Here is a 21,382-nt window from a genome sequence, read left to right as displayed (position 1 = left end):
GTTTGTGTGCCGCCGTGTCTGTGAATGGGTAAAACTGCATTTGATAATTACGCAAGTACCTCGGGCTCGGGTGATTCAATAAAGGCGGCGACCACTGGCTCCATCGGCTAGCCTTTCCCGTCGATGCCGGGTAAATAACCAAAATTACAAAACCACTCTACCACCGACTGCGCCAAAGAATTTGTGTCACAAGTTGCACAATGCCCACAGCGCCGACACCAGACTACCGCCGTACACACGGCGTATGAGCAACGAGTTGGCTGTGGCCATAGCGAACAAATACCGCAACCGCCGAAGAAGTAAAACTGCAATTTGCAAACATTACATAAGCCCCAACTCGACGACTGGGCGGCCGACCGGCTTGGCAGAGTCGCCTTGACGGAAGTCGGGAAAAACACAGTTCCAGGAGGAAAATCGGTTTTCCAAGTGCATGAAATTAGATGAAAAATTTTGCCACAGACGTGTAAAGTGCGTACAAATTTCAAACATGGTCAACGTCCACCAGCGAAGTATGTAGAGTAAGCCAATAAGTAAATTGGCCAAAAGCAGCAATTATCTGTGGTAGTTGGTTGTATGCATCGGAAGTGGAATTCCGTCCAAACGACACCATAGTTTATGGCCACTTAAAAGTGCATTTAATGCTCTTATTTGTAAGCAACCACAAATGGCTTAAGGTGTAAATGAAGTGCTAGGAAATAATAGTTAAATTGGAAAATACTTAAGATTAACAATTACCTTTATATTCATTAGTTTCTGGAATTTCGTTTACAAATATAGTTTAAAATTATAGATCTCTTTATTCTAAATACCTAAAAATATTTTCGTAACCATACAAATTTTCTAGTTGAAATCAACGAAAATAACTTATATTTTTAAATTAAAAATAAATTCCCCTGTTTGAATTTTGCGCACTTGACGCATATATTTGTCTCGCTTTCCGTTTGCTGCGTATTCAGTCGCTCTTATTCCTTTCTCTTTCTATAAGTACTTTTGACAATAGATGGCGCCAGTCGATGATGTCTGGCGCCCACTATTGAGAATTCGAAACCGCACGCGTGCGACATCTAGACGGAAAAAATCAAAACTACAACGTGTACCGAAGATAGTATAGTGTAACAAAGGGTGGTGAATTCTGCCTTTGAATGCATTAAATAAAGCATTAAGTTAAGCACCATAAAAAGTTATAATATGCAATCACTGTGACAAAGCTGTCTTTCCGGGTTGGGGTAGGTTCTTTATAAGCCCCTCTGTTCCTTCTACATTCCATCTATTATGATCATTGCTCTGCTAAATTAAATCAATTGCACACAGTTCCCTTATCTCACCAATTCTGAGAATTCCAATTATCTTCGCGGTTTGTTGCATGTTATTGATAAGACGCCATTTAATATTTATTTTAATATGCACACTTTCAAGTACTAAGGGAATATTTAGATAATTATGAAAGTAGCTAGATGACTTTAGCAAACACCAGTTAAGTGTGGAGCGTTCATTGTAATAAAACGGTACGGATCGCAGCAGACTGTGTGTCCAACATCTCTTGTATTTAGGATAAGACCCGGATGGCAGGGTATCACATGACAGATCTGGTTTAATGCCTGCTGATTGGGGAGACTTACGTCGTTGTAGGTCAGCATCACCCATTTATCTCCGGAGAGATGGCTAACTATCTTGTACATCCACTCTGGCACGGGAATTTTGTTATTATCCAACAGGTAAATTGGTATCATGTTGTTATTGGTTTTATGTCTTAGTCTATGGACTCCCAATGCCCCAATGCAAACCTTAAGGACATCGTAAGTACGCGTTATTCTTACGTTATTGATGATTGGATTATCATACAGTCCCCCAACCATATGGTTTACCCAGGTCTCAACGGCCTTCCATTTGCCACGATTGACTCCTCGATATTGGGGGATAGCATTTAGATACCTGAACGTTGACTTCTTGAGCTCTGTGGATATGAATGCCGAAGCCGGTGTCATGTGGCCACGATCAAATTTACACTGCGGCTGTACTGCACCCAGGTTAGTGAGCAAACAAGCTTGTGTTGCTCTTCCCTCGTAGGCATTGTCAAACCCGCCACTTAATTGATCCGACTGCCAAGTGGGATTGGGACGTGGAACGGCTAATAGTAACAGGTTAAGTACTGTGTTTGCACCAATATTTTCCACTTACTGTTTACGTAGCGATATGCCTTATAGATGGAATGTTGGAACGCCAAGCTGTAGCCATCAAAACAATTGCGATACAGTTCCATGAAGCGTTCATTGTAGAAAAATCCTACGGCGAACATAGCACTCGGAATGGAACAAGAAGTATCTGGTACCTTTACCACGACAGGATCGGGGTGTGCACATGCTGCTGAGCTTAGCGGTGGACTGAAAACACTGTCATATCTACACAGGAATGTGGTGTGATGAAGTCCTCCATTGCACAGCAGATACAACGTCTGGTGGACTTGCACAATATCACTGCGCTGAATATCATAGACTCCGTTATTTTTGCTTAAGTACACATAATTGGCGTGCAAATGAGCCAAATCGATTAAGCAACTCGCTTGAACACTTCCTACAACTTAAGATCGGTTGAACCTCTGATAATAAAAGCTTCTTTTATATATACTCACAGAAATACAGGCTTAGACTAGACAACAGATACTTCAAGTACGGCATCTTCACAGCTTAAGGTTGAATTACGAACTAAGAATTCTGAAACGTTGAGAGCGCGGCCAAACCAAAAGTATTTCTTATCAGCATCGTATTCGTCATTATTATTATCTCTTTAATTCAGAAAACCCCAAGATTTCTCAACGCGGTCCAGCTATAAGCGATAACACTGGTCCCATCACTGATTAATAACCTATTAATCGGTACATCAGCTTGGAACAGATATATTTTCAAAGATGCATTTAATTTTTTGAATCAAGTTGAAATGTATTAATATGTATATACACTGAAGCAAATACAAAATTAAAAATGAACCTCTAGAAACTTTCGGTATCATCCTAGCAAACACCAGCCAAATTAGGAACGTTTCTTCTGATAAAGTCATTCGGATCACAGCAGAAGGTGTATCCACTTCCAGTTGGATTCAAAGTTCTGGGGCAGGCAGTAACCTTACAGACTGATGATGGGTTTGGTTGTTGGGCTTCCCACCCATTATTGGAGGTCAATATCACGTACTTTATGCCGGTGGTTAGGCTCCTAATGATTTTGTATGTCCATCTGGGAACGGGATTCTTGTTCGGTGCTAGGTAAATCGAAACTGATTGTTGGTTTCTGTTCAACAACTGAAGAACACCCAATGCCCCTGTGCAGACATTTAGCACATCCTTTTGTCCTCGAACCCAATTCTCAACTATCTTCCAATTGCTGCGATTAATACTGTAGTACTGGGGAACGACATTCAAGTACTTGTTCGTTTTTCTCAGAATTTTTGGGAAGCTGTAGTCGGCAACCGGTGTAAGGTGACCACGATCGAAGGAAAGACTTCTGGAAGAAGGCACATATGTTTGTCCAGATCCAAAAAGATGCTCAAACCGATTGTAGATACTATTCAGCTGAAAGGTAGCCTCATCTGCAGGAGTTATGATCCCATCCTTATCGAACACCGTTGGCGGTCGATCTGACCCTGGATTTTGTAATAAATTAGTTGCCATTAGTGAGTAAATAAGCTTAGGGTATTATAAGAACTAACTTAAATTGGTGGGGTAGACCGTGTTGATGGAGAAATACGCCTTCATGGTTCTCGCGTCGTAGCAGCTGCGATAGAGCTCCATGAACGTATTTCCGTACCTGAAACCAACCAAATACATGGTATGTGGGCATATATTACTCGCAGTTGGAACCACAGAAGGTGGAATGGTCTTTGAGCAGTTTGTCCTGGGCAACGGTGGTGAGAAGTGACCATTATTCCCGCAGGTGGAGGTGAACACCTGCGCATTTCCATCGCACAGCAAACTTATTTGCTGATTTGCTTGCAATTGATCCGTGAGCAAGAGCTCATAGCGATTGTTAACAATGTGGACAAAAAGGCGATCGGTCCATGTTTCAGCCTGTGTGATCTGGCAAGAGGACTGGACATTTCTCACAGCTGTAAGAAATGATTGTCACAATAGTTGACCAAAGAGTCTTAGCGTCCTTAAGCTCACTTAGGAACAAGCTCAAAGTAATAATTAGAGATCGTAGCTCGTGCATCTTCATGGTACGAGCTTGGAAGTAGAACTGAATATATCGAAAAATAAGCTTAAAGAGAAAATTCTGAATGATAAGATAAGTAGCTATATTACAATCGGAAACACAAACAACGCAATTGAATGATTTTATATCTTATCTTTGGAGTGTACATTTTACAGCTAAGTATTTAATTAAATGTACATATATTAAGAGCTTATCAGCTCAATGCCACACCAAGCTTCCAAGAATTGGCATCTTAGTCACATTTATTTCGATACGATTTACATATATACATATTTTTCATCATACTGTACAAGTTTATTTTGTACAATTACATTTTTCTGCATACTTTTGGGGTACATACCGTAGATATCAATGATTCAAGTTGATTTTTAAACGCCTGATTAGGCTCGCTTTGATAATAATTAGAGTATGCATTAGAGTAATTTAATTACATAGTCATAACAAAACCACATAATAAGATAGCATACCGCTTTTTTATTAACTGACTGTTATTAGCTTTACATCATTAACTGAGACCCAGAGCTTTGTACATGTGTATATAGAACACGGTTTCTGCAGCATCGCCAAGCAAACTGTTGGCCACTTTCCACTGCATGACTGCTCCGAGTCAGAGGATCGGGCAAACTCATCGCAGCACGCCCGCATAAACATGACCTGATTGATGTTGGTTTTAGTTGGCCATTTATTTGTTATTTGCACGCCACATGGCAGTCAGAGTCTCTCTGCAGGCAGGACGCAGGACGAAGGCCACGGGAGCCAGGACCAAGCCGATACCGATGGCAGTAGGGGCCTAATGGATGAGAAGCTGGCTGGCCTGGTACATCTTTAAAGTGCACTCTGGGCTTTAAGTGGAGTGGCTAAATGCTGCACATTCAATTTGTCACATGCCAGGGTGCCGCATATTTGGACGAAATATTTTCGAATGTGTCAGAAATTTTACAGGGAGCTGTGGGGGAATCCCCTCCCCATTGCGAACATGAATTATGCTTATCCACGTGTTAGGCACAATGGCCAGCCGACCTTCCTGGCGGCATTGCCACAACCTAATATTAATTTGCTGATTTATGGGCGCCCTGGCCACAGCGGCGAGGCAACTATAAATTTTAATGAAAATTTAATAAATGCGTCGAACAGAGGGACTTTTTTGGTCGGCATTGTTAGCAGGGCGCATTAAAGCCATAATGTGTGTGATGGGTGATGGGGTTGCGGCTTTAAGTGGCGAAAATTTCAATATCTGACGCAGCAACAATAACAAGTCATTAAAAATACAAAACACATACACGCGATACTATGGATTAGAGCAGAATGCTGCGAACAAAAAACCAACCTAAAACCGACCCCGCAGAAAGGAAACCTCTTCAGAGTAGCCGCAAAAACAAACTGGCAGGCCGGCGAACCGAACTCCGAGCTCCAAACTACGAATCCACTGGCAGAGGATCCTGGGACTCACAGACGGTCGATACAAAATAGTTAAATATTTTATGCCACTGCTATTTTACGCTTGTAAATCAGAGTCCAAGCCGCAGTCAGACATTCAGACATGCAGACACTCAGCCAGTTAGACAGACGGACCGAGTTTGGTTCAAGCTGGGCAAAACCAAAATGTTGCCATCGGAAGTAAGCTGAACTAGTTGGCCTCTGCCAACCTGGCAGACCGCTTTTGCATATGTCTCCGGGATTGGAATAGGGATTTGGATGTGGAGAGGGAGTGTGTCTGCCTTCCTGGCCTCCTGGAGCTCAGACCTGTTTAATATTAAAATCAAATTCCTCGAGATAAATCTCATTTGGCCAGGACCAAACAAATATTTGCCCGGCTGTGTGGCATGCAACATTAAATTATTTACCGATCGAATGCAGCAGCCAGTAGTTGAAGTAAGATGCGCAGTAATAATACGATAAACGCTTGTCCATGGAATGCAGCAAATTAACAGTCATAAATTATATTAATTGCATTGCCATCCGGTTAATAATTTAGCAAACATTTCAGCTTTAGCACATGCCAATGTGTCTCAGGTGTCGAAAGGCATACAATTCAATCTGCACTTGGTAGGTGGCCAGGAAAAACATGCCTCCGGCTGACTCAGAGCCTGGTCCTGGAACAAACCAAACACCACTTGGTCCGTTCTCTTTTTTCGTGTACCTGTAAGGATAACCCCTCCACAGCTTCTTTGCCATGACCTGTTTAGGTAAAACGGCAAAACAATACAGGCTGACAGCAAGTTTGTAATGGATATCGATATTTTTCAGATGGTTCGGGGTGAGGATGCTACGCCTCCGGTTCCATCAAAGCAGCAGCTATCCGGACCGACAGTCGGTACAGTTGGTCCTTCGTGCTGGCTTGCAGCGATTTTAACAAACAAATCAATTTATTTGCCAGATTACAATTTACGTGACTCCGTTACAAATTGCTTTATTTATTTAGCACAACACAATGAATACAACAGGCGCGGGCGGAGTTGGTGGCTGGTGGAGTGAAAGTCTAGCCTGGACTGAAACAAAATGTTGCCGGGCAAATACATCAATTAGACACACAGAAGCCGACTAATGCAATGACTAATTGAGTACACGGTATGCTCACATGCAACGCGGGCTAATCTGGAATTCGATCGAAGCCCTAAGGTTCTATTGTCGGCCTGAAATAATGAACTAATCCTTTACACAACACGGTCCAATGAAAATCACTTTTCATGACAGCACCAAATCGCATTCCAAAGTATTAAAAAAGTATCTGTGACAAATAGAATCTTTCGCAAGTGGATAATATTTTATGACAATTTCACAGCGGATCTGCTATTTTAAGTTGTCATTTACCCGTGGGCTAAAAACCCCAAAATCAATGAGCGTTGCGCCACAAACAAACGCCAACCATCTATGAATTCCAATTCATCAAGTCCAGCACAACAATTAGGAAGTGGACGGTGGACGATGGATGGTGGGTAGAAAAACAAAGGGATTGAGCGGAGGCGGGATAAATAATGGAAAATAAAGAGAATCGATCTCATTACTTAGCAACGGCCGGGAGCACAAAGCCGGTTGAAGTGGCTGCAAGTTTAATAACAGCAATGCTCAAAACATAAGCCACAAAGGCGGAAATCTCATAGAAATGTCCAGCGAAGGCAAACAGAACAAAAGTCTGCACAAAAACCCTAGCCCGAACCCGAAAGCAGAACTCAATCAGGCATAAAACATTAAAAGCTCCCCAAGTAGCACGAAAGAAATGGCACAGCAATCGCTCGAAAGAAAAGGAAATCTGGCAAGCTGAAAGGTGGAGCTGGAGGTAGAGGTGGAGGTCCTGACCCCCATCTTGGCCAGAAAATAGCTGAGGAGGCGGAAAACTGTAGCAGAGGAAGCGGAAACAGTGCAAGTTAAAGTTTGCAGCGAACGGACTCCATCTTTGAATTAGTGAATTTCCGGTGGCAGCAACTGTAGCATCTAAAAATGTTTTTAATTCTCTTTCTATTTGTCTTTTTTGTTTTTATTTTTGTTGTTCCTGTCCTTCTGCAATCTCGGTTGCATTGCAACAATTGTAAAGGCCAAAGGGAAAATGCTCGATCTATCTGCTGGTCATTTGTGTGCTTTCAGTTTTAGTTTTTGTTTCACTGGACAGCGGGATAGATGGATGAATTTTTTCCATTTTCACAAGCCACGCCTGGCTCAAAGGAATGCAGGACTTGGCTTTGACTGCCGTAAGCCGCGTTCTGGAATCCCGATGGTCGAGCCAAGTGGATGCCGTCAGCCACAGTTGGTTTTAACCTCGTTCCAGAAACAAACATGAAAGCCCTCGGCCACAGAGGCTATCAACATGCTGGCCCGCAAATCGATTAAATTTGGCTTCTTAATTAACATCTTTTGTGGTCCGTGGGTCCATGGGTGAGCTCCCGACATGTTGCTTGAATAATTACGTACGACAAGCCGCAACATGTTAATCCCCACGTCAACACAGCCACTTTGTCCGTGGTGATGGTCGATTCGTTTCCATATGCACAACCATCGCTCATTTAACTGCTTATCAAGTATGGATGTCCATATATGTGTGTATAGGGAGGATTGGAGATTGCGGTCTCACTGGCCATAATAACAATAATAATAATAATACGCACTACCACAACCTGGCGTGCAATCAGCGGATGCGCCTTAATGTATGCAATGATTGATATTACTGCCAAATTAGGGCATGTCGTTGGGCATTAGTTGATATGTATTGGTATTAGTATCGGCATTCGCATCGACACCGGGATTGCAGAGCCCAAATTGTTTGCGTTGAATAATGCATTAAATTAAATGGCCGAGACTGCAAAGCAAACAGCTGCCAGGTAAGAGCAACTTCTGTGGCACACGGATCCATTCCTATCCGAGAAAAATGCCGCACACACAAAGACACACAGATACAGAGCGTAAATGCAGTTGCAATGGCAAAAACCGACGACCAAAAACCAAACCGAAGCAACCCAAAAGCCGAAACGCACAGGCAAACCCGCAAATTGCATACAAATGAAGCAATTTGCACTTGAGGCTGCCTGCCTTCCAGGCGAAATCAATTTTCAATTAAGAATTGCATATTTTTGTACACATTTATATAGGTGTGCTGATTTTCCCCTATACATACACATATACATATATTTGTGGGGTGTATTTGTAAACGCGATTGCACTTACACACACCTTAAAGCGTGACTGGTGAGGCTGCCGCGCTGGTTTAATTGGAAAATCAAATTAAATTTCGAGACTTAAGCACATTACGTATACGCCACGTTGGCCGCACATAAAACTTCCCTCTCGCTGTCTGCGCAAGTTAAGGCATTTTTAACAGCTCCCGAGAAGCTGAGCTCAGTTTGGGCTGGGCTCCCAAACCATTCGCATCGCCACTTTCGTACTCCCCACTTTTAGCCATCGGCTGTTGCTCCTCTAAAAGCTTTGCCCCATTTGCAACAACAACTAAAATGGCAAGAAGAACAACAGTTACAATAATGGCAAACCCAGGAGATAAAAAGATAATATCCATTTGTCTGTTTGTTCGTTGTTTGCAACAGCAGCAGCATCAGCAGCGGCAGCAGCAACAACAACAATCGGAAGAGCTACAAAAGTGGAAGCAGCAACATTTTAAGCGGATTTCGCTCTGCTGGCTGTCAACTTTCGGTCAGGATCGACCGCTTCTCGTCCATTTTAATTGATTTGCATGGAACATTTTGGCTGGGCAGATGGATTTTGGCGGTGGGTGTGGCCATGTGGCTATGTGGCTGTGCGGATCTGTGGCCATTGGTTTTTAGTTTGCGATAGCTGCACATTTTCGCTGATTTAAATTAGAAACAGAGCAGAAAGTTAGACTCCGCCCGGGACAATGTTTAAATCGAACCGCCCATCGATGCGTAACGCGAACAAACTCTAATTGGAATGGATCGGCCGGAAGGAATGCTAATGTGCCACATAACTAACAGTGGAAGGGGCATGTACAAACGTATCGCATATACTCGTTTGTAAGCTGGGCAAACACATTTGTCATCCGATGTCAGGGCTTTATTATAATGTCATCATGGCTGGCAAGTGTCAACCATTAAAACCGAACATCATCATCTATTTAGAACGTTTTTATTATTTCTGTTCAATCTGCTCATTCAGTGCGACAACGAGGACGAGAGCGGCGGCGAAATAAAAATCCACATCGTTAAAAATTTGCGCAACGCCACCGACATATTGGCTAAAGTATTTCATCAAATTGAATTCAATCACGTGCCAATGATCAATCGATACTGTCAACGCAAAATACAATGCCAACGGAGCCATGAATGAAGCATCGCCTAACTGGATTCGAGCTCCCAGTTCAGTTCAGTTCGGTTCGTTTCGACTTGCCTTTACTCTAGCAGCTCGAGCTGATTGAATGACTTTTGACATTAGTGCACAATGTCGTTAATCAAAATGCTTTCGACTCGAGCCCAATCCGAGTGCGAGTATCCAGCAGCCAGAGTCCTGAGTCCTCGCCCTGAATCCGGATTCCTAAATCCCGAATCCCGGGTCCCACATCCACCCGGCTGGCAGGCTAATGCCTGGCATGTGTCGAATGTCAATGGCTGGGTTGTTTCAGCCACAATGGCATGGAGCTATGCGACCTATGACCAAATCGGGCCACCTACAAACCAGCCCTACCCTAACAACAACACACCACCCACCCTAATTCAATGAGTTGGCTTACACAGACAGACAGCAGTGGTATTATGACATGCCAGGGAATTCCATTTAGCGACCTTGAAGTGATTTTTGGCCAGCCAAATGTTTTGGGCCACTTCATTGAAATCGCCTTCCCAAGCCCGCTGCCTGTCTGTCTGTCCTTTTGTCTGCCGGGCGTGCGTGCTACAAAGTTAATTCTGGCACAATAAAAATCTGTTTTATGGCGCCGAGTGTGTGCCTGCTCATTAAGCATCTTCCGCTGGCAAACAGCTGTGAATGTGTGAGTGGGGCGCGAAAAGGGGGGTTTTTGGGGGCCATAAGCGCACTCTTATGTAAATGTAGCCAGGCACGAACTGGCGGGGATCCTACTGCTGTTTATTTCCTGTGCACTCAAAGAAAAGCATTTTATTTGCGAATATACTTTAACCATTTTCAATTAATAAGAATTTTTAAAATAAATGTGTTTGGAAATATACTAAAATAGTCTTATCATTGGGCAAGCATTTACTTACTATTAAGGGACCCCAAAGAGTATGCAATTATTTTTGCAAACTCATATACAAAGGTCTGATAGTCAAAGGACTCCATTATCATAATATAAAACATGTCTCTCCGACTATTATTTTCTTATGGACGTTCTTATAACTCATTTTTCTGAGTGCATGTTGGTGCGTTTGTCTGCTGTCCTGCTGTCTGCACGTCCTGCGTGGTGCATGCATTTCGTAGTAATTGTGTAAACAACCTCACACACACGCTTATACATTAGACTCTCCCCGGTTGCCATATGCCAGCCCCCCTGCCCCAACAAAGCCCCTTTTGCCGCTCCTTTACCCCGCTTGCTGTTGCGACTCCTTAGTCAAACGCATAATTATGTCACGTAAGTTTAGAGCAGTTAACTGTGATGTTGCAATTTAGTAGCAATTCACGCTCAAGTTTGCAAAGAGAGTCTCGACTCGAGTCGAGTCGAGTAGAGTCGCATTGCCTCGCCTCGCATTGCCTCGCCAGCAGCAACGACCCGCAAGTGGCCTTTAGTGTTTTACGGTTGACAGGCTGTCAGCTTGTCCTGGCTCTGTGTCCTGCATCCTGGCCGGCTGGAGTGTCGAGTTAATATGACAGAGCCTTGTTTGCCGGTCAGCGGTAAGAGCGCTCATACGCCCCATTGGCCGCTCGACTTTTCCAGCCATTTTAATTGAGCTGAAAATCACTTAACCTACTTACCGCTAAAACACCCAAGTCAACGAAACTAAGGCGAGATTCAGCACAAAAATAAAAGGAAAAACGGTCGAAAGTGTGCCAAGCATAAGTGCACACCCAAAAGCCGGTTGAACGGAGTCGCAACATCCATTATTGCGGTCATTATGCAGCTGGAAAATGTGAGTGGACTGGCAACATGTGTGGCCCGCCTGTGGCCGAGTTTATGAATTTGCACTCATTTGGTTAGATAAGTGAGTAGAGTGAGTTCCTCCCAGCTGTTAATGGTGGCTAAATCAGATTGGATGCGAGATTTAATAAGTTGCAGTCGAGGAACAATGTGAAAAGTACAACAGACTGGTAAAATAAAATAAGCCGAGCTACTGAGCACTTTTATTTTTGTTTGTTTAGCCTTTTAGATAAAATAAATAATATTTATGACTTTTAAATATTTCGTTAAGGAGTATATTTAAATTTATTCAAATTTTTGCATTGTGCTTTGCTCAAGAAATTACCCACTCACCCAGTTTAAGATGCATTTGTGCGTGCACAAAAGAAAAAAAAAACAAATGCTGAATGGACAGGAATGAGAGCTTTTCCTGCCGAATGTCTGCATGTCCCACGCTGTTTTCTATGCCATCTTTTTAGCCGGCTGCAATAAAACATGCTGAGCTATTTTGCATTTATTGCTGCAGTAGCTGGCAAGTCCTTTTGTCGTGAATAATTTATGAAAAACTAGCGAAAATAGATGCACATTGTTTAGCCGGCCCAGCCCGGCATTGTCTCACTCAGCTCGCTAATAGCTCAAAAATTCAGCTGCGAGTGCTGCGCGGATCTCAAAGCTTTGTGCCAGAATGAAAAATTGAAAGTTTCTCCTGCCAAACTGCAGCTAATTTCATCTGCAAGTGGAACTGCAGCACGTCTGCAGATAGATGCAAATGCTTATCGCGAAAAAGTTGAGCCAAGTATTCCATTGTGTCTTTGTGATCCGAATTTGGAACAGGACTCCAAGCTGCTAAAGCATTTAAAACTACAGTTTGGGGGAGGGATGGAAAACCCACAGATGGGGCAAATTTTCGGAGAACTGCTCCAGGGCGACGACTTCTATGGCAAAGTTTGGTAACTGTTTGTCGGATTAAACAAGCTAGATTCCCTCTTTTTGGTAGCAAGCGAGATAAAGGCCACTTATGAAGCATACATAACATAAACCTCGGGCCACAAGTTGATGTAAGCAAAAATCCAACAAGAGTATTAGAAATGACTGGGATCGGGCGATTGACCAAATGTTTCACCACTCTTGCGGAGAGTGCCAATTAAATTCAAAACGATTGCCAGTCCCGTAATAATTCCGTCAATGAATTATGACAACAAATTGGTAGTTGGGAGCCCAAGAAGAACGACTCGTGGCACATGGCACATAAATTCGGGCCCAAATTATATGGCAAGTGTAAATAGAAGGGGCGTTCTCGGGGGCTGAACTCAAATTTATGAGAGCCACTCAAGCGGGTTTCAAAGGGTTTTCCTTTTCGGCCCAGAAGTTAAACAACTCGGCAGGAAGGCAAGTCGATCCAGGACGAAGGATGTGTGCCACGCCTCTCTCAGGGTGCTGTGAACGGGGGGGAGGTGGCGGAAATCCGCAAATGTGCAAGTTAAATATTGAAAAGTATTTGTTGATTGTACGCAGTAAACGAACATTTTATTGTATTCAGGGCGCACTCAAAGCTGAAGCAAAAGGCAAAGCCCCAAAAAGTCGATTGGCATCCGGGAAAGGGGAGCTGGACTCGGAGCTCGAGTTCGAAAGCAGATTACCAAATCGTAGCAATGCCCCAGAGGCGCCGATGCTAAAAGGTAATGCACACACGTGTAGCTGCCACAGGAACAAGGAACTCCCAGAAACAAGGACATCAGGACTCGGACTACGGACTAAGGACATTCGACAATGATGTGAAGACCTGCCTGCCTGCCAGCCTGCCTTCTTCTAATCGAATTTAAATATTCAAATGCTCTGAGAACTGGACAGAGAATCCGAAATGGAATGGCAGAAATTTTTGTAATTTAGCTTGCTTAGTGCCGATGCAGAAGCCGAGATATGCATATGAAAAATACACAAACCGATTGCATTTCATTTGCATCCAGCATTCATTTGCATTCGCATTGTTTGCCGCAAGAAAGCTGCTACTGCAAATAAATGACAACGCTCCTGATCCGGAGTCCTGGAAACTGCACTCCGCTGGCACACAAGTCCTGTCAAATGTGAAATATAAATTTGTGCGTGCCATCCAGCTGCGCCTCGAGTAATTTTTCAGATTTCTTTGACATTTCTGGGGTTTCGTGTGATTACTTTGGATGCGCGCGTAACTTTGCCAAAAACCCATGTAAGTCTAATGAGAACATCTGCAATGAACTTCGGCCAAGTAGTTATTTGCAATTGTACACAAAGATAAATATGAAAATAGAATGTGTGCCATCAGACATATTTTAGACACACTGGGTAATTCAAAATCTCGAATAATTGCTCGTCAATTAAAATATTATTCTGCTAATAATAGCATCAAATATTTTATCCTATCAAATAACCTTAAGTGGCAAAATAAAAGCTCATCAATTCAAATGTCATTTTGGTAAAATATAGCCTCTAAGTAACGGCAATATTTTGATGAATTGGCATATTATGACCCTCAGTCAATTTAGTGAGCATATATATATATATTTTTTTTTTTAACCATACACATTTCCTACTATTTTAAACGCAAGTGTGTATTCGCAAAAAAGATTCCGCTTCGATGAAATCAACCAGCAAATCTGCTGAATGCATTTTTAAAATACAGAATGTTTTATTCTGTGGGCGAAATAAATTGCAACAGCAACCGAAAGCCTTTTATAATTCTATCAAATTGAAATGCTGGCATTTTAATTGCTTACAAAAAATGTGCTTCGTTTTTATTAAAATTTTAAAACGGAATCTATAATTTGGAGTCCGGCCTGCCGAGTTTTTGGTTTATTTTCCTTTCTGCCAGCATAAAAGTGGGCTTTTAATTCAACCTTCAGCTGAATGACTGCCGCAAATCAGGAGATGACAGCATGTGGCATGTTGAGTGTCACACATTTCCACTGACACATTGCACTGAAGGCAGGCGGCAGATCTCAACCGGATCCGCAGATTATCAATGCCAACCAGGAGGAGGCAACTCAAAACTCCAGCTGTTGACAGATCGGGAACGGGAAAACTTTGCGGAGATAAGCTGCCATTGCAGGGACAAGCTTTCATGGCATAATTATCGCTATCTTCCGATTTTAGGGCCACTTAAAAGCGTCGTTTTGCCAATCAAAGTGAATTGAATTCGGCTGCCGGCGCGGGAACATTAAACTCAACTGAAAAGTGAAGCGCCGAATGAAGAGCGATGGCCCGGCCCTGGCAGCCAAGATAATCTGATGGCGGTCTTTTCTGCTTTTCCGCGACGATAGCAATTACCCAGTAGCCATTTCCATTGGCAGTTGGGACACGTGTTCGCCGATTAAACGATATCGCCGCGGAGCATAAAGTATGCTAAAGTTGTTACCCAACATCGATTGGCCTGCTACATTGTCTGTCTGCCGCGTAGATGCTGCGTTTTGTCGGCGCGTTTTTCGGTGAGTATTTTATGGGCACGTGGCGTATGCGCAATATTGCCCACTATATCAACTGGAAAAATATTTAGTGCATTCAACAGCAGGCAACAGCAACAAATGGCAGGCCATATATACTGGGTTTCTTTCGAGGAGAAAGAAATATCCGGAAAAAATATACTGCACAGTGCAGTGTGCGGGTGCAAAATGGAAAAAGGCCACCGACAATTTACCCGTGATTTTGCAATTCCCGGCGCCTTTAATGCAGTTTACATCGCTTCATGGCAGAAGTTTCATTAACTTAGCGCTGTACAATTGCTGGGAAAATAAGCCAGACAAGCCAGAAACAGCCATCGAAGTTTGCTGGAACAAAGAGCCTTGTCTAACCAATCAACTGTGGCTAACTTTTGGCCACAGAACTTGAATTACAACGTGGCAGGGGAGAAGCTGGCCCCGGGCAATGCGACACGAAGAGCCAAGAAATGGAGAGAAAAGTCGAGAAATCGGGGGGAAAATCGGGGAGTTGGCTGCAAAAAAAAAAGCAGAAGAAATAGTCAACTGGCAGACACAAATGAGAAATCAAATAAATACTCAATCGAGCGTAAAGCATTCAAAGCGACAGCGTGCCAAAGAGCAGCGGCAACAAATGGGCCATGCCATGTCGGGTTAAGCCCATTCGAATGGGAATGCCAGTGGGTTAAGTGGGGGCCACTATACACCATACCGGGTGGGGTTAAGTATACGCCCTGTAGTGCGGTTCACCTTGGCGACGTGTGCATTCGCACAAACTGCTAAGCGCATCAATCGAGGAATCAAGGCCCCCTTTATTCCGCCCACCTCCCACAAAACGCTTATGCAATTGTTTCCCATTTCCGTTTACGACACAATACAAAGCATCTCAAGTGTTTATAGGAAGTCGAAACTTTCTGCGCTGCAGAACGTGATCGGGGTTTGTAATTTTTAAACAGTCTGCAGCATTTTGCCGAGATTTACGAGCCCGCTAGAAATTAAGCCACTGAGCAGTGGCGAAGCAGCTTAACTAGCCTGGGGCAATGGGACACGCAGGACTCGTATCCTGGGGGGTGCTTTAACTAATTTCCAATAAACAGCTCGAAAGTTTTTTGCGATGCGCGTGCAAAACAGCGCAGAAAATTGCTCAGCACTCGTCCCTTATGTTTTTTGTTCGTGTATTTTTTTGTTTGGGGCACAACAAGAGTATCCACTTATACACATGCCTCCGTGTGGGTGAGTATCTGTGCTCGGTGGCGCGTGTGTTTGCGTGCTTGAAATTCATTTAGAGGATTTATATGAAAGCATTGTCTTGCATATTTAATATAATTTACAATGCGAAATGGCAACTGCTCCTCAGCTCATCCAGACCCCTGTTCCCGGATCCCAGGATCTCCAGCAAGACATGCGGCATGGGGACATTGTGGGGCATGGCTTACAATTTATTATACTAAACGTCAATTTGGTATATATCGACAATCGACTTTGCGCCGACAAACAGCAAACAGCTCCTTCTGCTTTTCAACCGTTCCGCCATATCGTGTATGCAAATGATCCGAAGACCCATACGATACCCTGCGTTTTGAGGGGTAGTATGTACTTCATATGCGTTTTGGTAAGTCCATTGCAGTTCGTCATAATGGTATATACCCCTATTGAAAAGTATAGATTTTCCTATTATATTATTATGGTTATTTATTTCCTATCTAACGAATTGAACTGAAAGTCTATATGTCTTAGGCTCGATCCTGACTTGCAATCTTGCCTTTACTAAGTATTCCCCTGTCGGCGCCCATCTCCTTATGCATTTTAACTTATATATACAGGCGGTATATGTGGGTTTTATACCAACGGCTTATCTGCTTGTTTACAGCACAACAATTTTTTTCGCATGTTTATTTTGCAAACAAGGCGACGCCGAGCAAAATCGGCGGCAAATTTCATTTGGCACTTGTTGAACCTTGGCTTATGACATCGCACGCATATGGCTCCGGCTGGGCCAATTAACGATTCGCCTTTTATAAATTATTCAAGTGAAATTGAAACGCCACTTACACCAAACCGATTCGGGAGCTTGAGCTCGACAAATTAATTAGGGGCCAATGGTATTTATAGGTTGGCTAATGACACGTCACGCATACGACAGGGGGGCCCGAGACAAGTTACTTATCCGCCCCGTGCATATGATGCGGTTGTTAATTAAACGCGGCTAACGGGGACACAATTAAACCTCGTTAAGAAATGGCCGACAATCGAGAAACTGTGTGTGTGATTACTTGTCAGCCAGCTAGCCAGCCAGCCAGGAGGGACATGATTGCCAGAAGCTACGTCAGAGTCCTGGCAAATCGACACAACTGACAGTGGCAGAAAGTTTTTCGGGGGAAATCATTAATTTATAAGTGCGACCAGAACTCTCTCTATCTAACTCCGATGCAAAACCAATGAAAAGTGGAAACTTTTGCAATTTGCCCAATGCATTTTTGCAGCCCACCCCAAATCCGGGAGCCGAAACTCGACGCTGTGGCGTTTTCGAACAATTGATCTCGATTCGCATCTTAATTCATTACTTAATAGAGTCAACGTCAGACTGACTGGCTGCCTGCCTGCCTGCCTGGTTGGCGGTTAGGGAGCAAAGTTTGCTTTGGTTTCGGCTTTCGTTGATTACATTTGAAATGCATGGCCAATGCAAATGGGGGGAGCAGGAAACAGTTGGGGACCCAGGAACTTGGGATCCCGAAAACAGCGAAGCTGGAGAGCTGGAGAGCTAGAGAGCTGAGAATCGGGAACAGGACGTGGATAACTTTGCATTGTGTCATTTGCATGCGGTTCTGTTGTATGCAAATTGCGAGTAATTGGTGTGAAACGTCTGCAATGAACGTGACCCCTGCTCAGCAGACACCCAGCCGTCCCGAGAGTCCTCGCCAAGGATTCCTCCTGCGAGGAGCCAAGCGATATGCATTCATTATTTATAAGCAAAATATCATAAAACTTAACAAGAGAACGAACAGCCAGCGGGTGGCCCAACTATTGGGGTTAGTGCCAGCATTTTGTCACGTGTCCTGAATGAAATCAGTTCATCCCGCCGGGGAACTTGTAAGTAAGTTGTATGTAATTGTAACTGCAGCTGGGAAGATGGATTGTTGCTCAACAACATCCGAAAGTGCAAGGGTGTTTCTAAATCTGAATCTGAATCTGCGCTTGGCCCACGGGCCACGCTGAACTAATAAACTACATAGTTTACGCATTAAGTCCTGGCATGATTTCCTGGTAAACGCTCGAGAGCAAACCGCTGAGTGGCAAAAGGCAACTGAACTGTCGTTGTCCTAGTAATCGGATTTCAAAGGACACGAACGGCGATACCCGAACCACAGAGAGGATGACCAGGGAGGAGAGAGAGAGAGAGCTTTCGACTGTTCTAAACCAGCGAAGAGAACGTAAGTATCAACCCCTAAGAGCGATTCCTACGATATTCGCTTCTAAGGACACCAGGGAGAGTCCTTCCTTATGCATGCATGTAAAATGTAAAACCGAAATTGTTATTTGTGCAGGCCGCTTGTTTAGGCTACATGCAACTACTGAAACTGCAACAACAGCAATGACAGCCATGCTCAACACGACTGCGAATTGTTGAACAAGCCTTGCAATTTCCATTTACCCAGCCAAGTTTCGCATTAACCGAACGCTTGAGCTAATTGACTAGACAGCCAAACTGCAGTTGTTACAATTTACCCGTGTACCTGTTTTGGCGAGGCCCATTTTTTCCCCCGGCTAATTAGACGGGCAAACAGCAAAGGGGCGTGCCGAGTGGGCATATAAATTACGCCATCAACCCAATAAGTTTACACCTATCGAGAGTTCGTAATAGATTGCATTGCAAATTTGAGGTGCACGGCTGGCAATTCAAAAATGATTTACGCACACACGCACTCACCCCAAACAGCCAACGCTGCGTATACGCATTATATATATTTTGGGAGCATTCAGTTTCAGCATCTGTAGGAAATATCTGTGTGCCACCCCAAGTTAATTAATGTGCGGTCAGCATAGGTTTTTGTGGCTTCCAGCTGCTAGGAGCCAAGGATCCAAGGAGCAGGCATTCAGATCCTCCTGATATTTATGAAGCCTGATGTTTTGCATTATTGTGGCCAAACATTGGGCCGTTGTTAAGGCGTCCGGAGAAGAAAATGTATGCGGCCAGTGCATATCATTTAATAAGAATTTTAATGCAGAGGTAGAATGCACATTGCATATTGCGTATTGCATATTGCTGCAGGAAATTGAATTCCAGCCCCATTTCATGATGAATTTATGTTGTGTGGTTAAATTAAATAAGACATTAAGTGCTGCATTATGACCGAGCTGAGTGCATTCCGTTCCATCTGGCTGGGCCGGCAATCAGTTTGCTCGAGAATTAAGAGCCATGCGGCTTGGACTATGCCAAATAACTTGCCAAGAACTGTTGCCACACCATTCTGGGCCCTTCAATTTTAATTAGCATTCCGAGAAGCCAGCAGGCCGGAGGACTTCTTCTTCTTATCCCGGTCCCACTCACGTCCACCGCCAGGTAATTAACAATAACAACTACGACACTCCGGCGACACAAAGCCGCCAACCGAAAACATGACATAACAACAAGCCGCCGAGCTTATTTGCCTGGCAATGGTCAGCCGGTTGAATTAGCACTGGGTTCTTGGGCCCGGGTGGCTAATTAAAATGTATTGCTTTGTTGTTTTGTTTTGAATACAATCCGGTGGGATGAATTAAGTCCTGCTTTTAAAGACTCCCCCTCAGAGGAGTGGGCGATATGGTGTGGCAGCAACATCAACAGCATCATTATTCAAGGAGTAGACGTTTGGCAAAAGTTCGCTGGAAGCGCTAACGATCTGCCAATGTCGAGCTGTAGCTTCAGCTTTAGCTTCAGATGAAACTGATGCGAAATCGAGCCGAACCGAACCGAGTTGAGCTGAGCTGCGACCATGCACCATTAACGATAACATCATCAAAGAAAATCCTTTACAACCATGTGTCACGTCAGAACGTAACCACCCACCCACTCCCCCTTCGAAGGACACGCACACACACACACATACGTGCATACACACGCTGGGAGAGGCGCAATAGAAGCCTACGCTTCCTGTCACAGGACAAAACGCACAGCAGCAAATTGGCAGCAACGACAGCAATTGCTACAAAAGGGACGACCATCCGAGTATGCCCGCATCCGAGTATCCCGATGAGTCCCCAGCATCCCCTAGCTTGCCCCACATTCCCCACATCCCGGCCTTCCAACATCCGAGCGTCCTTCGGCGCCGGAGACGCACGTCGCCAAAGCTCAACTGCACACACATCAAAAATAAACCATCAGGCGAAGGCTGGGAAAAACCGACAACAAAAAACGACGACATATCAACATTAGTCAATGTCGTGTAAGGGAGTACCCGTGTCTAGGCCACCCAATCTCCCAGTCGTTCCATCTCCACCCGCTGTACTCGGTAAGCATCGAGTAAAGGGTATACTGTATTCGGGTGCATTAAGAAATTTGCTTGAAAAGAATACAATTTATATCAGATTTTACCATTCATCTCTAGATATTGTATTTGATTATACCCAGTACTCGTTTTTAAATTCTTATTTTTGGTTTTTTCATATCAGTTGTATAAAACTGCCCAACTGCTAAGGGTATGTCATAGTCGTTCCATAAACTATTTTATTTTTTCTTTGTTTTTTTTTCGGGTGGTTTGGGCTGTGCGGCTGTTTTGAATAATTGAGCTTCGCTCCGCTTGTGGATTTTGTAAAGTATGAAAAATATGCGTGTCTTACTTAGAGCCGCGCCATGGGCCTAATGAAGTGCTCAGCCCCCAAAGGGCTGCACCGCCTGTCCCGCCCCTTTGGGCCAATAATTAAAACGTGTCGGGCGATTCCTCTCAGCTTACACGCCCCTTCCGTTCCGTTTATCTATTTTTTGCCATTTTTTACCCCTTTGCTGCCACACGAGGCGGCATCGAGGTGTCATCGAGGTGGCATCGTTGTGGCACTCCTGCTGTCTCCAATTCAAGCTGCCTGCTGGTGCGAATGGTTCGACTGGATCGAGTGGCCGAGATGGAGATGGAGCTGCATTTGCACGAGCTTGTCATTTATCAGTGGCTCTGCTGCGTCTGCTCTTGAATTTCAATGCAGCTTATACAATTTGCCCGACTTTGCATAAAAGAAAAC

At 43.9% G+C, this 21,382-nt stretch overlaps 2 protein-coding genes across 2 annotated transcripts; both read right to left on the bottom strand.

The window, feature by feature from the left end:
• Positions 1–1,355: 1,355 nt before the first annotated feature.
• LOC117145501 lies at positions 1,356–2,701 on the bottom strand. The gene is made up of 3 exons (XM_033311182.1): positions 2,630–2,701; positions 2,179–2,577; positions 1,356–2,128 (listed from the first exon to the last, which is right to left on the bottom strand). Exons 1-3 carry the CDS (start codon positions 2,673–2,675, stop codon positions 1,461–1,463), a joined length of 1,113 nt encoding a protein of 370 aa, XP_033167073.1. The 5' UTR covers positions 2,676–2,701; the 3' UTR covers positions 1,356–1,460.
• Positions 2,702–2,922: 221 nt separating this feature from the next.
• On the bottom strand, positions 2,923–4,211 carry LOC117143809. The gene is made up of 3 exons (XM_033308654.1): positions 4,154–4,211; positions 3,700–4,095; positions 2,923–3,633 (listed from the first exon to the last, which is right to left on the bottom strand). The coding sequence occupies exons 1-3, from the start codon at positions 4,203–4,205 to the stop codon at positions 3,008–3,010; spliced, it is 1,074 nt and encodes a 357-aa protein (XP_033164545.1). The 5' UTR covers positions 4,206–4,211; the 3' UTR covers positions 2,923–3,007.
• Between the last annotated feature and the right edge of the window lie 17,171 nt (positions 4,212–21,382).

This window comes from Drosophila mauritiana, chromosome 3R (genome assembly GCF_004382145.1).
Source record: "Drosophila mauritiana strain mau12 chromosome 3R, ASM438214v1, whole genome shotgun sequence".
Taxonomy (NCBI): Eukaryota; Metazoa; Arthropoda; class Insecta; order Diptera; family Drosophilidae; genus Drosophila; species Drosophila mauritiana.
This window is presented reverse-complemented; position numbering and strand designations above follow the sequence as displayed.